The 18,267-nt window shown below is 48.5% G+C and overlaps 8 protein-coding genes across 8 annotated transcripts; 4 read left to right on the plus strand and 4 right to left on the minus strand.

Moving 5' to 3' along the window:
• Nucleotides 1–931: 931 nt before the first annotated feature.
• FTJAE_5805 (v-type H+-transporting ATPase subunit C) lies at nt 932–2,324 on the plus strand (the record flags this gene model as incomplete). Its single annotated transcript, XM_037352352.1, has 5 exons — nt 932–1,226; nt 1,281–1,297; nt 1,427–1,518; nt 1,576–2,068; nt 2,118–2,324. The coding sequence occupies 5 exons, from the start codon at nt 932–934 to the stop codon at nt 2,322–2,324; spliced, it is 1,104 nt and encodes a 367-aa protein (XP_037207087.1).
• A 197-nt stretch (nt 2,325–2,521) lies between these two features.
• FTJAE_5806 (adenylyl-sulfate kinase) lies at nt 2,522–3,316 on the minus strand (the record flags this gene model as incomplete). Its single annotated transcript, XM_037352353.1, has 2 exons — nt 2,522–3,137; nt 3,309–3,316. The coding sequence occupies 2 exons, from the start codon at nt 3,314–3,316 to the stop codon at nt 2,522–2,524; spliced, it is 624 nt and encodes a 207-aa protein (XP_037207088.1).
• An 804-nt stretch (nt 3,317–4,120) lies between these two features.
• FTJAE_5807 (thioesterase family) lies at nt 4,121–5,058 on the minus strand (the record flags this gene model as incomplete). The annotated part of the gene is made up of 3 exons (XM_037352354.1): nt 4,121–4,141; nt 4,199–4,896; nt 4,962–5,058. 3 exons carry the CDS (start codon nt 5,056–5,058, stop codon nt 4,121–4,123), a joined length of 816 nt encoding a protein of 271 aa, XP_037207089.1.
• Nucleotides 5,059–5,735: 677 nt separating this feature from the next.
• Nucleotides 5,736–6,330, plus strand: FTJAE_5808 (uncharacterized protein; the record flags this gene model as incomplete). The annotated part of the gene is made up of 4 exons (XM_037352355.1): nt 5,736–5,738; nt 5,790–5,913; nt 5,969–5,997; nt 6,043–6,330. 4 exons carry the CDS (start codon nt 5,736–5,738, stop codon nt 6,328–6,330), a joined length of 444 nt encoding a protein of 147 aa, XP_037207090.1.
• A 175-nt stretch (nt 6,331–6,505) lies between these two features.
• Nucleotides 6,506–9,620, minus strand: FTJAE_5809 (ribosome biogenesis MAK21; the record flags this gene model as incomplete). The annotated part of the gene is made up of 4 exons (XM_037352356.1): nt 6,506–7,261; nt 7,315–7,792; nt 7,860–9,025; nt 9,078–9,620. 4 exons carry the CDS (start codon nt 9,618–9,620, stop codon nt 6,506–6,508), a joined length of 2,943 nt encoding a protein of 980 aa, XP_037207091.1.
• A 282-nt stretch (nt 9,621–9,902) lies between these two features.
• Nucleotides 9,903–13,039, plus strand: FTJAE_5810 (prolyl-tRNA synthetase; the record flags this gene model as incomplete). Its single annotated transcript, XM_037352358.1, has 10 exons — nt 9,903–10,074; nt 10,126–10,166; nt 10,223–10,313; nt 10,365–10,447; nt 10,495–10,624; nt 10,675–11,971; nt 12,207–12,340; nt 12,476–12,637; nt 12,715–12,824; nt 12,878–13,039. 10 exons carry the CDS (start codon nt 9,903–9,905, stop codon nt 13,037–13,039), a joined length of 2,382 nt encoding a protein of 793 aa, XP_037207092.1.
• Nucleotides 13,040–13,220: 181 nt separating this feature from the next.
• On the minus strand, nt 13,221–14,825 carry FTJAE_5811 (uncharacterized protein; the record flags this gene model as incomplete). The annotated part of the gene is made up of 4 exons (XM_037352359.1): nt 13,221–13,710; nt 13,768–14,004; nt 14,056–14,603; nt 14,664–14,825. 4 exons carry the CDS (start codon nt 14,823–14,825, stop codon nt 13,221–13,223), a joined length of 1,437 nt encoding a protein of 478 aa, XP_037207093.1.
• A 1,065-nt stretch (nt 14,826–15,890) lies between these two features.
• Nucleotides 15,891–18,212, plus strand: FTJAE_5812 (origin recognition complex subunit 1; the record flags this gene model as incomplete). Its single annotated transcript, XM_037352360.1, has 5 exons — nt 15,891–16,283; nt 16,339–16,474; nt 16,529–16,769; nt 16,823–17,451; nt 17,500–18,212. 5 exons carry the CDS (start codon nt 15,891–15,893, stop codon nt 18,210–18,212), a joined length of 2,112 nt encoding a protein of 703 aa, XP_037207094.1.
• Nucleotides 18,213–18,267: the final 55 nt, after the last annotated feature.

Here is an 18,267-nt window from a genome sequence, read left to right on the forward strand (position 1 = left end):
ATAGCCTTAAATAAGGCTAATAGTAATTAAAAAAAATCAAAAAATAAAAAGATTTATAATTTTAATATATATTAAAAAGCAGGTTTATTAATAGTTAAAGTAAGTGCTTTTATAAGTAATTAACTAATAGCTATTACTTTAAATAATATCCTTTTAAAGGGTTAGACTTATTAACCTTAATAGGCTATTAATATAGTTAGTAATTTACTAACTATTAAAGACTTATAAAGTAATATTAAGCTATTAACTTTAATAAGCTAGTTAATAAAAAAGAGAGCTATTTTTAATAAGATAATATTAACTTATAAGCCTTTAACTGTAACCGGGTTATAGACTATATTAGCAGCCTATTATAGCCTAAAACCCTTACCCACGCCCTATTTAAAAATAGGGTATGCCTTATAGGTACCTTACCTACTCCATAGGTCCATGCGAGGGACGTAGGTACCTGGTACTTTCGATCGGGGTATAAGACTATGGAGGTGGGCAGCCACAAGCAGTCGTCATACCTAACCTCACTAGCCACAGATCCACAACTGACTCTCCTGATCCCAAAGGGCAACTGCTACTCCGTAAGGTACGGAGTAAGGTAGTAAGATATTCATGGAAGCTCCCACTGCTTTGTATTAGGTAGTGTAGTACTCGCAACTCCAGCAACACTCTCGCCCTATAAACGCAACGTAACGCGATACGACCCAACCTCGCCCTCGCCCTCGCCCGCTCTATCCGTTTCAACAGCAAGACTTCAACGGAGAGCCATTTATCGATCGATGAACCCGTGAGCTTGACTCGCGAGTAAAGCCATAGCTTTCACCGTGTGGAGCTGCCCGCGTTCTTCGCTGGTGTCACACCCATCAAACCGACAGTCTATCTTGCAGATATCCTCGACATAATTCATCCATCGAATATCTTGTAGCTTGAGCTTTCTATAATGTCGACGAAATACGCATTCCTATCTTTGCCCCAGGGCGTCTTTGACTCGAGCGATCGCGATGATGCCATATCATCATTGCGCGGGACCATCTCTTCCGACAATGGTTCCGTTCTGCCTTTCAACATCCCCGACTTCAAGATCGGCACTCTGGATGCTCTGGTGCAACAGGCAGATGAGCTTACCAAGCTCGAGGCGTCATGCCAGGCTGTTGTGTCCAAGGTCGCCGACTCTTTGAAGAATGTGCTCGAGGGTGACGAAGATCGTATCGCCCAGTATAAGATGGTCAACGATAGTCAGTCGCGTACACTTGTTTTGAGACCGGATAGTCGCTAATCACTCACATCAGAACCCACTGATCAATACGTGAGCACTTTCAGCTGGAACAAAATCCGATATCGAGCCGACAAGTCTCTTGCAGAGCTTATTAGCACTTTGCAAAAGGCGCGTTAATCCACCAACCTCAGTCCTAGGCTCCAACTAACATGTCCTCAGGAGTTAGCTAACGTTGATACCGACGTTAAGACAAAGTTTAATCAGTATAACTCTGTCAAGACAAACCTTGCGGCCCTGCAGCGCCGCCAAACGTGAGTATTTTCCGCTGATCAAAATACAATCCTCAGATCATTGACAGTCTCAATCAGCGGCAACCTCTCTACCAAGTCCTTGACCCCCATTGTCGACCCGAAACTTCTTGTGCAGGATTCTGAGTACATCGAGACACACCTCATTGTTGTTCCTGGCAATGCAAAGAAGGATTTCATTAAGGAGTATGAGACAATATCACCCATGGTTGTGCCTCGCTCGGCTGTCGAGGTGGCCAAGGATGACGAGTTTGTTCTCTTTGCTGTGTCGACATTTAAGAAGCATAGCGCCGAATTCCTCGCCAAGTGCCGAGAACAGAAGTGGACGCCCCGTCAGTACAAGTACGTTGAAGGTGGTCGACAAGAAGAGCAAAGGGAGCTCGATCGAGTCACCAATGAAGAGCGCAAGGTTTGTGGCGAGGCTCTGCGTATGGGACGTACGGGATGGAGTGAAAGTGTCATGATCTGGATACATGTTATGACATTAAGGGTCTTTGTTGAGGCAGTTCTTCGCTATGGCCTGCCTCTGGATTACGTATCGGTCCTAGTCAAGGTGAGCCTATCGAATGCGTTCCAATTCACATGACTGATCACATTCGCAGACTACATCCAAGCTGGCGCCCAAGGTCAAGGCTGCACTGGACTCAAACTACTCGTTCCTGGGCGGCAATGCCTTTGGACGGGACAAGCGAGGCAAGATTACCAAGGACGACGCTGCGCTGAGCTCGGAAATGGCAGCCGCTGGTTTTCAGACTGGCGAGGGACACGAATACACGGCATACGTATACTACGAGATCGAGTTTCCTTAGCGAATGGCGCGGCTGGAAGGTTGGCGAAAGGAAGACAAGCTGAGAAAGAATAACGATAGAACTAGTCGCCTGCATGCAAGAAACGCCTATATTCTAACCTATCATTATGCCTCTTGAATGACGACGGCCGGTGTCGCGTGGCACTAATATCCGATCTACATCTTGTTAAGTGCGAAACACAATTATGGATTTTGTGCCTATTTCTTGTTGAGATAACCCTTCTCATTGAGCCACTGGACAATCTGAGCAACACACTCCTCAACTGAGTTCTCGTGAGTCTTGATAGTGATCTCGGCGTTCTCAGGCTCCTCATACGGAGCAGAAATGCCGGTGAAATCCTTGATCTCACCAGCGCGAGCCTTCTTGTAAAGACCCTTGGGATCACGCTGCTCCGCAACTTCGAGGGGCACATCAACGTAGACTTCGATAAAGGGGATTGGCTCATCGCCGCCCTGTGTGGCTTGCTCGTGCAGATCACGGGCGACCTTGCGATCCGCTCTGTACGGAGAGATAAAAGAGGTAATGGCGACGGTGGATGAGTCCGCGAAGAGCTTGGCGACTTCGGAGATGCGGCGAATGTTCTCGTTTCGGTCAGCCTCGGAGAAGCCAAGGTCCTTGTTCAGTCCGAAGCGGACATTGTCGCCGTCGAGACGGTAGGCAGCGACGCCGAGGTGAAGGAGATGCTGCTCAAGCGCAGTGGCGACAGTGGACTTGCCAGAAGCAGAGAGACCGGTCAGCCAGATGGTGAGACCGCGCTGTCCACGGGTCTCGTTGCGCTCCTTGCGCGATAAGGAAGGGTGCCAGGTGATGTTGCTGTGAAGGGCGTCATTAGTTAGCGATACCTCTGGTGTTGAAGTGGGATGTATGTAGGGATGGCGGGGTAATGAATGGATTTGGAGACTTTGGAGACAAGATTCAGAAGCCAGATAGTAGGCACAGCGAGGACAGGCAGTGCACGAGATGAGCGGTTTGCTTTTTACTTACGTCGCCATTGTGCAAGCAATATATGTTGAGATTGATATTAGATAGTGAAGAAAGGAAGAAGAAGAAAAAAAAAAGAAGAGTTTCCAATCGGTGGAGGGTGAGTGAGAATGGCAGTCTACTAATGTACCTAGAGTACCTACCAAATCGACCAGAACCTAAGTACTGAGCTAATAATAGTGATTTCTGACGCCAATTGCGACCTCAAGACCTTGATGATAAAATTTTATACCATCTTTCTAGCTATACGCCTCCATGATTCGCTCCAGGAACCTCCCTATGTGATTGTAGTAATTGCCCGCAACTTGCCCTGGCAATGTCGTGATCGGGCCATCGGGCGGCAGAAGCCACCTGCTACAGACTCCCCGGAGGTCCACCTTTATAAGAGTATAGTCAGCCTATGAGAACTCATATTGAGGATGGCGACATCAGAGGCCGTTCCATCCCATACAAGCCTATTCCTTAAGTGGCCGGCGCGGGTCCAGCGACTCCACGGGCGTCTGCTCGATGCGCCGGAAGTCGGCCCCGCGAAAAGGGAAAAGAAAAAAAAGAAAATCCAACTTTAAACGGAGAATTTCATGTTATTTCTATATATAATAATACATGGCAGCTCTATCGATTTCCCCAAAGGAAACGCTCTATGTGTAATTAGAATGTGTTCTTGTAAATTGCTCTGTCGTCGTCCACCATTTATGTCACCTGCCGACTGCGAGGTTCCTCGTCTACCACAACACAACCTCTATAAAATGCACCTGTCACTCCCGTCGCTCGCTCAAAGAAAGAAAAAGTTGTCGTAGCACGTGTCATCTATTCGTTTAACCAATCTTAGGCATCATCTACAAGGCGCATTAGAACATCTCCAGAATATCGGTAGCACACGATATATGACTTACCGCAGCATACTTGGGCGAGATGAATAGTGCTTGCGCTTCGGCCACTATCGTCGGCTTCTCGCCAGGCTCGGCCAGTAATTCGATATGGCCCCTAACCCAGGCCTTGCGGCCTTCCACCTTGTATGTCTCCGCTCGAAGAACCAAAAAGCTTCCCGCTGGTGTGGGTTTGCGATAGTCGACATTGAGGTTTGCTGTAACGGCAATGTTATGGGGCAGCGCACCGAAGGAGCAGCGCCCGAGACCCTCATCCAGCATAGTCGCCAGGAGACCACCATGTACAATACCAGGATGGCCGCACAGGTCGTCACCGACATATGCTATAGACACAAGCTGTTTGCCCTTGGGCGCCATCCAGGCGTACGGTGGTACTGGCATTTTCCCCTCGCCGATGAGCGCTCCTCCTGTCAGGCTCCGACTTCGGTATGATCCGGGCATTTTCATGTGTGGCCGTGATTCGGTGAGTTCGGGGTTGGCGCGGAGCTCCGCAACGAGCGGATGTTTGTTGATCGTCTCTTCCACCATCTTCGCCTCTTCGTGGTTAGCGACGAATCGCCGCAGGCTCTCTTCGTCTGAGTGGAAGCCCAAGCCGTTCGAATGCATCGTGTACCATGTTCCAAAACCGCCTGCTGTGCTTGCGCCTACGCCAGCGAGCAACATACCTGCCGCTCTCTTGAAAGCACCACCAGCGGGTGCTGTGGCTGCTATAGGTCAGATTTGTCAGTACATCTTGCGGGTATAAGTGCTTTGAGGGGCGCAGGCACACCTCCAGTCGCATAACTGCGGGACTGCGTAGGACGAGCAAAACGTTTGCAAGCTTGCGCTGCAAGACGTCCATTGCGACCAACTTGCTTAGAAAACATAGCGAATTTGTTGTTCTAGAGAGTGAACTCTGATAAATAAATAAAGGCGAAATCAAAGACAAAAAGAATATTAAAAAAAAAAAAAAAGTAGAACTTGAGAGATGCGCCGCCTCGGCTTTTGATTAGATTTAAGGTTGTCTTGGTTATCGGCGTTTCCGCCTTGCCTCGGATAGGAGGGTTGGCCTCGGCGTTTATTATGCACTTAAACGATAGCTAACGTTGTTCCTAGGTAGATACCCACCTAACGTGGAACGGGAAAGCTGTACATACCTTAGGTAGTGGCTTGTTAGGTAGTAGTTATACGTAGTAGGTATAGAGGTAGGTAGGTAGTTTAGCCTGCTGAAACCTACCTATGCGCCAAGTTGGCACGACCCTGATGATCGCGGGAAGATGTCCCAACTGCCATGGAGCCATGTGCTGGGACCCCTAGCACCTGACGTGAGTCTCATCCAACCAGAGTAGCTCGACGAGCTTGTGAGACATGATTTGTAGGAGACGATCAAAGGCCGCTGACGACATGCGTGCTTGCTTGGGCGTTTTATTCCTTGTTCACGTAGCCTAGGGAGTACCGTAGGCAGTATTTAAAGTGTGTGCATCTCCGTTTACCGTGGTCATCGAGTTCCTCACTCACTATACATTTTCAAATCACTTAGAACTCACGAGGCACCTTGCTCACAATGGTGAGATTGTCGAACTTGGTTGGCAAACTTGATATTAACTCTTTGATCCAGGCGACCGCTGAAACTGTAGATCTTGGCCCTGTTCACCCTCCCAAGGAGGACTCCATTACAGCCTTTGAACAGATCCTCCCCGAGCTCAAGAAGACTCTTGTTCATCTCCGCCACGACTACAATAGTGAGTCGATATGAGCCTACCTCTGATTGGATCTGAGCTGACCCCCCCCTCTTAGAGCACGAACCAGAGTACTTTGCAGCTGCTGTAAGTTCCATCCAATATTTCTCGGCTTTGGCTTATAAGATATAGGAACACCTCTCAGACCAAGACCTTGTCGGTTTCAGCGCTGACGACTTCGAAGCTGTCCGTGTCGCTACATCAGCCTACGGTATTCATTTGTTCGGCAAGCTTCGCATTCCCGCTTTGCCTGATCCTTCAGGCCCATCTTATATTCACTTCCGTGTCTTCATTGGCGGTGGTGATGAGCCCCCCAAGCTCCATAGCATTCACACCGAGGAGCGCGAGGATTCTAGTGGCGGAAAGACCTACAGAGCAATTTTCACCAAGAATGATGAGCTTGAGTGGTTTGATACCTGATTGAGACAAACAACAAGAGATGTATTTTATGTGACATATTGTCTAACATGCCTGCGCGCGTATTTCTTTCAGATGTGCCTTTTTTATTCCTGCATCCACATGTGTATTGTACCGCCAAAATATTAAAACATGGGTCCAGCTTCATCATGTCCCTCGCAATTTATTATAAGCTCTCCTACATATCCTCCTCTCCGGCCAAGAGCTCGGCATAATCGTCCACCGAGGCGAACATGGGAAGATCCTTGAGCTTTCTGCGCTTCGACTTCGTCTTCTCGCTTGCTGCCTCCTTGACCTCGAATCCCTCCTCATCCTCGCTTATCAAAGCACCACCCATCTCCTCATCGGAACCCTCGATATCCACACTCATGTCGTCGTCGTCATCCTCGCCCAACTCGCCATCCAAGGACAATGCTTGCGAGTCATCGTCCGATGCCATTTCCGAGTCGTCGAGGTCGAAGCCCACATCAGAGCCATCGTCATCAGGGTCAACGCCAGGTTGTGTAGACACTAGTGCCTTCCAAACTTCGTCTTCTTGCTCATCGTCAGATTCGACGTTTCCTGCAGCATTCTTCTTGGTCTCCTTGCCCTCCTTGTCAACCTGCTGGAAGTACTGGTGGAAGAAGATGTCCTCCGCAGGAACATCTTCCGCTTTCTTCTTCCAGAATGCGGATGAGTTCACAGACGACACGGCACCTCCAGCTCCACGACTGCCGAGCCAGATGTCACCAGCGTCCTTGGTAGCCCGTAGAGGCTGCATGATGGAAACGCCCTTGGCTGAATCGGTGACCTTGGCGTTTCGGTAGACGAACTTGTCCAAGAAGCGAATGAGTGAATGGCTATCAAGGTCCGGCTTCAATGACTTCTTATTGCGCTCCAATATCGACAACGCATAGACTGTAACCGACGGATGGTAGTGACACTGAAGAGGAATCTGAATATAGTCAGTATGATGGCACTGAGTGGAGACAACAAACTGTAACATACCATCTCCCACAAGCAGCTACGGTTGGCGTTGCTGTACTCGGGATCTCTCTTTCGACCATCGTATCGTTGCTTCTCATTTATGGGCTCATCGTCAAAGATGGACTCCTCAGGCTCTTCCAGTAAAGTCGAGAGATCAGGGAAACTCTCGCGTAGGTGCCCGACAAGATAAAGAAGTCCACATGTAAATGAGGGTTGATGAAGGCCAGAAATCTGGAGCATACGCTTGGCAAAGGCCTTGACCCGGCGACTATCAACATCGTTTTTGAGCGCGCGCAGAAGAAGGTTCAAGTAAAGTGCCTGCTTCGAGGAGTTCACCAGTCGAGGATCAAGTAGGGACTCGTACAAGGTCCTGTAAAATCTCTCGTTTGCAAGACTTCTTGATGAAGATATTTGTTGAATCAAGAGAAGTGCCTGGATTCCAGTGTTGAAGTTGCCTGAATGGGCAATCTTGAATAGTGTGTCTAGGTGAGATTCCATGCTGTTGTTGTGTCAGTGTTACGTGTCTACAACAAGATATGCTGAAAGAAACACAGAAGCACACATACATAGCATCGTTGCCAACCATGAATGGAGCTGCGCGATTGACTCCAGTCAAGATGGCAGATACAAGCTTATCAGCAGCCTCAGTTTCGGGCTCAGAAGCCGAGGGCTTTGCTGGCTTACCGCCTCGCGGTCTCTGAGGTCGTCGTCCAGTATTCCGTTTAACATCACCTCTGTTATCGTCATCTTTGCCTGGCTTCGAGTCCGTTGGCGCAGTGATGCCTAGACTTCCAGTCTTCAAAATGATAGTAAAAAGGTCAAAGTAAATTCGCATCAGGGCCTCAGCTAATGAAGGCTCCTTGTTGCTAAGTATTGTCTGGTTCAGGGTGTTGATGGCATAATACTTTGATCGATGGTCCTGAGATGGATGCAGAAGGATATCCTGTTCAATAGTCCGGACAATGATAGGTTTCATTCCAGGATGTGAATTCTGCAGCTGGAGAATGAGGTACGACGCTCGAGAAGAGATTTTACGATCTCGGTCACCCAACTTGTTCACAAGCAATCTGAGGAGGTTAGATTCTTGCTCAGGCTTCTCCTTGAGGAGGCCATAGACAAAATCGAGTGCTCGGGTACGTGAATACTCAATCTCATCTGAGCACCAGGATTCGAGCAGTTGAATGAGTCGAAAGTAAGTCGCCTTCAGCCAATCCTCGTATATCCAAGCAATCAAGTGGGCGGGCGTGATCTTACCAGGCAGCGCGTTACCAGGGGCCCAAGGCTTTCCAGGGTTTCGCTGCAAAGTTCCAACAAGCCCTGGCTGATCATGAAAAGCTCGAAGACGGCGGTCAGCAGGGAGCAATGTGCCGGGGCCAAGCAAATCAACCAGCGCGCCAATGGCACCAAGGGCCTGTCCTCGACTTTTCTTGGAGGCCAGGCTCATAAGAGCATCAAAAGCCCTGATGTTATGAACCGGAGATTCTTGAACGGCAAGAGTGAGAGCAGACACCTTATCGCTAAGCGTACCTGAAGTCATGATTGTTGACAAGAACTTGTGAGAAGATTGAGCAAAGACGCTAGTTCTGTATTTGGTTGCGTCCTCCTCCAGAAGTGCCTGAGCGTGCTGTTTCAGAGCATCCAGAGCGGCTCTGGGCGGAGTTGGCTCATCAGTAGTCGGTGCAGGAAGTTTGCGTAGCTCAGAATCATGCCAGTCTGCTCGAGGCTCAAAGGCCTGTCTTACTGTTAGCGGTCAGAAAACCCACCTTGGAAATCGTTCAACCTACCATGTTGCCTTTCTTTGGGGTGGGTTCCTTGGGTGCCACGGCCTGTTCTCGTTCACTATCGTCGTCATCAACCCCCTCAACTTCGTTATTTTCAGCATCGTCGTCCTCTTCCTCATCCTCTTGGTCGCTGGCTTCACTCATTTCAACCTCTGCAAATCCAAGTTGTTTGGAGAAAGCGGCCAGCTCATCCTTAAGGCTCTTATCGACAGCTCTAGAATCCTTAGGGCCCTGAGTGTACTCTTCGTCGTCAGAATCAACATCTTGAATAAGCGCCAGGTCGCTCTCATCGCCACCGAGGGCCTTAATTTCTTCTAGTAGAGTCTTTTCGTCGATCTTTCCGCTCTTCTCACCGGATGAGCCCTCGGAATTTCGCTGTCTCTTTTGATGTTGTTCGCTGTTAGCCTTGGTCGGAGGTTGCTTTCGTTTGCCAAGCTTTTTGTCGATTGTAGACGTCAGATTATCCAGTGCACTATTGTCGAATTTTGGGCCCTTGGAAGAGCTGCGAGGGCCTTTGCCTTTCGGTTTCTTAGAAGGCTTCGCCATGTTGTCAGAGCCGGTTCGCTGAATGAGGCTCTCAGATAGAATCTCTTAAATAGAAATAGATCTCAGAAGCCTCCAACTTTTTTTTTTTGGTATGACATTTTTCCGAGTGCCCCACCTCCACCTTCCGGGCGTCTAGCGCGTTTACGGGCGCTAATGCAGGATGACTAACACGATAGCAATTAGACGGAGAGCCTTCCGATTGTTGAAATACTATCAAAAGAGGACCTGATCTCATAAAGGTTGTATGTGTTGAGACCTCTTGTCGTATCAGTTTTCAAAATCATGATAGGAAAAAGGATTTCTCGTATAGGTGGCTCTCTTATCCAAAGGGGCCCCTTGGGTGTCCAGCTGCGTGCCTTGTCAGTCACAAGTCTAGCAAAAGCCGACTCGCAACGGTCTACCCTGTCGACAATATGGGTGCCAACCGGGGGTATCGCTGCTAATGAAGATGAGTGTGAGTTAATTATGTTTCCATTGAATCTATTGTGAGCTAATCAAATTTCAGTTGGCCATGGAAAACTCGTTCGCGGTGGTTTCCTCCGGCAGGTCGGTAGCTTAGCCCGAGTCGCCAAATCATGACTTGGGTGTTAATGCATCAGCAGGCTCACTCTGGTATTTTCCAGCTTCTTCCTCTAGGCCTCCGTGTTCAGGATAAGATAGAAAAGCTGATCGATAAACATATGCACTCAGTTGGTCAGTACGATTCCAGCAACTTAGCATATGTCATTAAAATGTTATCCATAGGTGCATCGAGATTATCTCTGTCAACCATTTCATCAGAAGAACTGTGGCGAAAGAGTGATCGTCTTGAATCTGTTGCGCCGGAGGTAAGAGCCTGGAGTTTTGATGAAGCGGTATGGGCTGACTCATTCAGCTTTTCCGACTCAAAGATCGTAAAAATACTCCGCTGATATTGTCGCCCACACACGAGGAGGAGATCACCACGCTTGTGGCCGGAATCGTTAATTCATACAAGGACCTCCCAATCCGACTTTACCAGATCAGTTCGCATTCTATCTTCAACATTGATGCTAAACCTACTGACGTTTCCCAGCCCGAAAATACCGTGATGAGCGTCGCCCTCGCCACGGTCTTCTGCGCTCACGGGAGTTCATGATGAAGGATCTCTACACTTTCGACCTCACAACACTTGAGGCTGTGGAGACCTATCGTCAAGTGTCTGCAGCATACCGCGCCTTCTTTGATGAGCTAAAACTCCCATATCTTGTGGCCGAGGCAAGCTCTGGTGATATGGGCGGTGACTTGAGCCATGAATACCACTTGCCGAGTTCTGTCGGAGAAGATACCGTGGTAAATTGTGACTCTTGTGGCTATACGGCTAACGACGAAGTCGCTGCTCTCCGGCCCCCCTCTCCGGCATATGATAGTTCGGAGAGCCCTCCGGCGTCCAACTTCCGTGTTTGGCGAGGCATCTCTAAGGATCGAAAAACCTTGATCAATGCTTGGTATCCTCGACCATCGGGGACCTCTGCAGAAAGTGGTCTCAATCTTCATGCTGTCAAATCAGCTGTCCCTGAGCTGGATGCCACTATTGAGGATCCGTTGCCACTTTGGGGAGTATCACTGGAGAGCGGAACGACAAAAGTGATCAATGTTGTTGATGGAAGACTTGTACCGGTATTTGAAAGGGTTCGCGACCAGTTGCCGTTGTTACCCAAAGATCTTCAACCATTCCAAGCTGAGTATTCAACAATTGACAGTACAGCCTCTGGTGGCGGGCTGAATTTGGCACGTATCACTGATGGCGATGCCTGCCCTCGATGTGAAGATGGCGCATTAAAAATCCATCGTGCTTTAGAGTGCGGCCACACATTCCAACTTGGAACTCGCTATTCAGTACCACTCGATGCCTGTGTAACTTTACCACGCTCGGGGATTCCGGCGACAGCTGCGGAAGAGGGACTGGCCCCAGGGAGTCGCATTCCTCTACAAATGGGCTGTCATGGCGTCGGCGTTTCGAGAATCTTTGGTGCTGTTGCAGAGATTCTCGCGGACGAGCAGGGACTGAGTTGGCCCCGAGCCATTGCACCGTTTGAGGTTGCGATCATATTTACACCAGACTTAGCCGAAGATTCTCTGAGAATTTACGACTTGCTTGCCGCGGGCGACAATTCGCGTAATGGCTTGGACGTTGTTCTTGATGATCGCCAGCGATCATTTGTCTGGAAGATGAAAGATGCCGATATAGTAGGGTTTCCTGTCTTGGTTATCATGGGAAGATCTTACAAAGAGAATGGAACTTGCGAGGTTCAATGCAGACGACTTTCGATCAAGGAAACTGTAAAGCTTGACGCTCTGCCAGAATTCATCTCAAATTTATTGGATCAGCTGTAAGGGATGAACCTGAGTTAGTATCACATAACTACTACATTCGAAGCCAATGTATAACAAACAAAGGACAGTTCATAGCAACACAGATCGATAAAATCAAACAAGTTAAAAGAGAAAAGAATTAACTAAAATGTAAGCATCAGGGTAAAACAATGGAAGAGAAGGCCACTAATTACTTCAGTACCTTACCTACCTGCCTAAGATCATAATGCAGCTACCTACTAAATTAGGTAGGTACAGCAAGGAGGTGTGCGGGCAAAATCAATCAGCGACAGTGCCTATAGCACCCCCGTTAGTAGAATTCAACAACCCCACGTCATTTTATTACTCAAGCGAGACCTTGGAGGGGCATTCAAAGGCACCTAGAAGTAATCTACGACAACTACTGCCTGTCCGCCGCCACTTCAGTATACACCGAAAAGATGGCTGGAAGACAAGAAACCAGTAAAGCTACCCAGTAACTCATTCTGAATATCCATCTGCTGACTCTACTGGCGCTATAGTCAACCTCGATACGCTAGAGCCCCAGCAGCTTGCCCAAGTCAAGAAGCAGCTTGATGAAGAGCTCGAGCACTTGACGACTTCGTTCGCACAACTCCATGCCGCCCAGAACAAGTTTAAAGACTGCCTCCAATGCGTGAAAAGCCGCACTGCCGCTCCCGAGGGTACATAATTCACCTGCTTAACCGCTTCCCACCCAGAGCACTGTCTCGCTTTCTGAATAGCACCTGACATGCTCCAGGATCCAACTCTGTACTGGTTCCTCTCACCAACTCACTCTACGTTCGTGGTGAGCTCACAGATGCCGATACTGTATTGGTGGATGTAGGCACTGGATTCTTGGTTGAAAAAGTATTTGTGATCCTGGCAAGCTCGGAAATGTTCACTGATTGACCACCATACAGAAACTCAAGTCGGCCGAAAAGTTCTACGAGAGCAAGGTTGAGGAGCTGGGAAATAACCTGAAAGATCTCGAGGTTATTGTCCAACGGAAGCAGACAAATGCACGAACGATTGAAGAAGGCATGTTTTTCTCGCAGCTTCTACTAGGAGCAAGGCTAATTTGACCCCTAACAGTTTTGAGACAAAAGATCATGGCTGGCCAAGGGCAAGGCGATCAACAGGCCTGAGAGGCAGAATTGAAAACTTCTCATCATTCTAGGCACCATTAAGATTAGCCAGACGCCAATTTAGTAGGTATCATCCGGTGATTCCCCAAGCGGCGCAGCATCACCCCTTGCGCACCTGCTATGACAAGGCAGTACCAGCATGCACTCTGTTCAGGAGGGCTTGGACCTCCATAATGGTCCGCAAGAAGCATCTGAGCCTCGACTGGAGATCATCACCTTCCTCCCAAATATTCTCGAGCCCCTCCCCCCAGTCCTTTCGGCCACCACTGGAGTAGTTCAGACTTTCCTCCCAGTGGGGGGCGTATAATTCAACACCCCAAGTACTATTTTGCTCCCCAATCGTACGAGATCCCTTTAGAGTCTTGGTGATGTTGATCTTGAGCACATAGGGGGATTCTTTGAATGGAATGATTGCCCAAGATCTTGCCTGAATTTCAGTGAATTGCTCATCGGGAATCGCAAGTTTACTTGTGTCGACATTTGGCAAAGGGAGAATGGTGCCCTCGTCTGGCTTGAAGACAACCGATATTCTCTTTGCAAGATCTCTAAACTCTGTTGGGACGTCCACTTTGTCCCAAGCATCCATTCGAATGTTCCAATCGTGTTCCCTGTAAGTGCAAGACATGAGTAAATGGGATTTTTCCTTCTTCGAATAATTAACGTACATGTCAGGAGCAGCAGTCGTCCAACTCCAACGTGCCCGGGTCTCTGGCCTCGTAGCGCGGACCATTGCTAGTTGCGTAAGTTGGGGGTTGTAGTCGGCCTCAGTCTTGATTTGCAGGCCGTTGGCCACTACAACCACTTCACAACCTCGCCTCATGTCCTTTATGTTCTTGCAGATGCCTGCCTCTGGGCATGAGATATACTGCAAGAGTTTCTCCGCCTCGTGAGCGTCTCCAAGTCTATTGCGTGTCAGACATAGTGATACGAGTTGGGTATATAGCCCCGCTCACCTGGTTACCATCGAGGCTCCTCCACGACTGGGATACATGTTCATAAGTGTGGTGAAATGGTCGAATGTGATTTCATCTTCTGTACCTCTCGGTCTCTTGGCAATGATAACGTGTCCGAAACTGACTCGCAAGCCCATGGTCTTATTCAGTGCCATGAGGCCTTCCCCCGAGGATGCCAGGTCCGACACCAGTCTTGGCAAATGTTCATCCATTGAAGAGACGTTAGTGATAGGATTCGAGGTTTTAGAAAGAAATGATGGGCGAGCTCCAAGTTTCAACTGAATCATGTCAGTGGCGGCCGCTTTAGTTGGCCTCTGTATAAGAAAGCGTGTGGGAGAACTGTCGTTAGATAGACGCATGTCCCGAATTCTCCAGTTGACCGCTTCAAACGCCTTCTGGAGGCGATGGACAGAATCGCAGTGCATTTCAAGAACATTTGGCACATCCCGCGTGATATAGACTCGATGCTTTTTGCGTATATCGTCGAGTGCCGCGGGTTCATCCAACGCAACAGGTAGCAAGTGTTGCCCTGGAAGTGCAAGGCTCGCCTTCAAGTCTCGTCAGATATTGTCAAATAAGCTTAGAAGTGAATTCGAGAGGATCCTTACCTGTGCTAGATATTTTCCTGGCGGTGGACGGCCAAGGTGTTCAGCATCCTCGGCTTGCCGGATCTTGTCTTCTCTACCTTGGTAAATGTTCTTCGCTGTCTTCAACTTCTCATTTTTCGTCGACGCAAACTTGAGCGCCTTTGAGAGAGAAGTTTGAGGCATGAGGTCACCTCTACCCGAGGGGACTCCTCCCCTGCCCTGATACATAACGTCACGTAGCACCGGTACCCAAGAGAGAACAGAGAAGAATGAGCTTGTGACAAGCAGAAGATGTTTATCTTGATCCGAGACTCAGGCCGGAGATCTTGAAGTGACTGAAAGCGATGGGGAAATCTTGCGTTGGGGAGAGTTGAGAAGGCGGAAGGGGTGGGAGAAGAGGTGCATTGGAAACAGCCCAGTGAATCACAGCCGGGCGACTGCCTTAGGTAAGGGAGGTAGGTACTTTCGGGATGAAGCAAACAGTTTTACAGGTATTAGGTTTGTTTGAGCGCAAAGCTGATACTGCCACCTTACCTTATTGGCAAAACATGGTTGCTCTTTCTCGTTTGCTATCCTGCATCCTGCATGGCACTTGCACACCTTTCAGCTCACAGGTATTTGTCCACCTCACGTCGTAGGTAGTGGTATATAGTAGGCTAAGTCTAATTAATGTTAGCGATTAGGAGTAGACGCATAGTATGCACCTCACGTAGCCTAAAGCTTCTCTTGAATTCCATGGCGTGTCTGAGTTAGTATAATGGATATAGGTAAGAGTAAGTTGTATTGACCAACTGGAGTTAGAAGAAGTTATTTAAATTATATATACTATTAATTATTAAGATTAGAGGATACTTTAGTTCTAGTAGTATTATTAAGGCGGAAGAGTAAGATGTAGATTACAACTCTCTATAATTCCTTTCAACTCTGTCTCTTAGGTATGATTTTGTTGCGCAAAGGCAGCAATAATGCGACCATGGATGTAAGGCACAGTATCAATAGCATACGACGTGCCTGGTAGGTGTTGGAGATTCTCCACTAGGTACTAGGTAGTACTTAGCCCACCTAAGCTAGCTAAGCCTACTAGTAGGTACCTACCTAGTATGCTCAAGATATACTCCGTAGTATCGCTATACAGCCCCCCGATATATGCATAGCCTATAGCAACCAATTATTTGTTCTTACTTCAGTCGCGTCTCCTCGACGCGTGAATTGCTGTGGCAGCACCCAGCACCGGATAACGACAAAATAATGGCCCCCATCAATTCAGAAGAACATACAAAGCGCCAGCTGTCTAAAGTTCCCCAAGATCTGTCTGACGATGAGCTTGCGGATGTAGAACCATCATGGCAATGGATCTACAACTCTACCACAACGACCGAGCGAGGTGACGGAACACAGAGCGATAGAAAACGAAGAAAGGTGACAGGCGACAGGATTGTCGGGGCAAGGATTGGCCAATTTGAATGCAAAATTGGAGACACTGTCATGCTCAAAGCTGATGGCTCTAATGAGGCCTGGATCGCCTTGATCTGCGAATTTGTTGAAGACGATGGCGAGGGAGAGAAAGCAGCAAACTTTATGTGGTTTTCGAGTGAAAAGGAGATTCGAAGTAGGGACAAGAAACGATCCGATTACTACCCAGTCAGCTTTGGAAATCCGTTGACGCTGTTGGATGGAGACTAATCAAAAGTTATAGAATGAACTCTATATCTCTCCATCATGGGATATCAACCCCCTGGCATCGATCAACGGCAAAGCTAAGATCATGTCTCAAGATGGTTTCCTTACGAGATACCCCCAGGGTAAGGTTCCTCGAAATGATCCAGACTTCGGTAAGGTCTTTGTCTGTCGACGAGGCTGCAATACCCGCACTGCTACATACACAGATGAATTTATATGGGAGGAAATATATGGGGGTGAGAATGATTTGTTCGCCTTGATGGATAGGGTCAAGACCGGTACAAAAGTCACACGACGTCGTCGAAAGGCTCGGAGTCCATCACCCTCTGATGATACTTACCATCCTGCTCAAATCCCGCAGACACCAACCAAAACAGGACGGGGCTCGGTAGCTGCTACGCCAACTTCACGAAGGAGCCAAGCCACACCAGGCTCTCGTGTCAAAAGGTTTGCGATGAAAGCCCCTCCCAATGGCAATGGTTATTAACAATTACTTATAGGAGTGCAAGCAAGAGACTTGAGTTTACGCCTTTGGCCACGCGCAAACTGTCGCCCAGTCAAGTTGAATCTTCACCTTTCCAGATAGCACGATCTCGCCTGCATGTCTCGTCGGTCCCAACCAGTCTTCCTTGTCGGGAAGGAGAATTTTCTTTGGTTTATTCTCATCTTGAAGCAGCTATTTCCGATGGCACAGGTAACTGTATTTATATTTCTGGAACACCTGGAACAGGGAAAACAGCAACGGTCCGCGAGGTCGTCTCCAGGCTCGAAGAAGCTGTAGGCTCTGATGAGCTGGACGATTTCATATTCGTGGAGATCAATGGTATGAAGATCACGGACCCTCACCAATCCTATACTCTTCTCTGGGAAGCCCTTAAAGGGGAGAGAGCCAGTCCAGCGCAGGCTCTTGATCATCTGGAACGAGAGTTCAGCAACCCTAGCCCTCGCCGAATTCCCTGCGTTGTACTCATGGATGAGCTTGACCAACTAGTCACAAAGAATCAGGCCGTCATGTACAACTTCTTCAACTGGCCCACTTTACGACATAGCCGTCTTATTGTACTTGCAGTTGCAAACACCATGGACCTCCCTGAAAGAACCCTCAGCAATAAGATCAGCAGTCGACTAGGTATTATCTCAATCTGACACATTGCTGTAATATTAACCAAAAACTCAGGTCTTACACGTATCACATTCCCTGGTTACAATCACGAACAACTGATGAAGATCATCCAGTCACGACTAGAAGGTGTTCCTGGAAATATCGTAGATCCGGACGCTATACAGTTCGCCAGCCGAAAGGTAGCCGCAGTCAGTGGTGACGCCCGGAGAGCCCTTGACATATGCCGCCGAGCTGTAGAGCTCGCCGAGGCCGATGCTCCTAGTGATCCTGCAACTCCAAGCAAGCGAGACAGTCAAGCGCAACCCAAAGGTTCAGGTCGTGTTACGATTGCGACAATCAAGAAGGCTATCAACGAGGCAACCACTAATCCCATCCAACAACACCTTCGAAGCCTGCCTTTGATGTCCAAGCTTGTCATGGCAGCTCTTTTGCTGCGAATTCGAAGAACAGGTCTTGCCGAGACAACCTTTGGGGATACTCTCGATGAGATACACCGTGCCTGCCTTCGAGCTCCAGCAGCGCTTCCAGGTGTAGCAGCAGTTCTCAATAATGGCCTGAAAGGGACGCAGATAGGAAGTCAGCGCCCAATGACCAGACCCGGTCACATTCACATAGCGGCGCTCGAATTAGTAGCAGCCGGCCTGATTAACCTTGAAGCTCAGCGTGCAGAGAGATCCAGTAAGCTCCGTCTTTCTATTGCAGACGATGAAGTGAAGATGGCCCTCCGTGATGACGGAGACCTTAAGGCTTTGGGTATCGGTGTATAACAGTTGTAGTGTAGTATAGAACCCGAACGGCGTCCTGCGACAATTCATCCTTAAT

Source organism: Fusarium tjaetaba, assembly GCF_013396195.1.
Source record: "Fusarium tjaetaba strain NRRL 66243 chromosome Unknown NRRL66243_c0000110, whole genome shotgun sequence".
NCBI lineage: Eukaryota > Fungi > Ascomycota > Sordariomycetes > Hypocreales > Nectriaceae > Fusarium > Fusarium tjaetaba.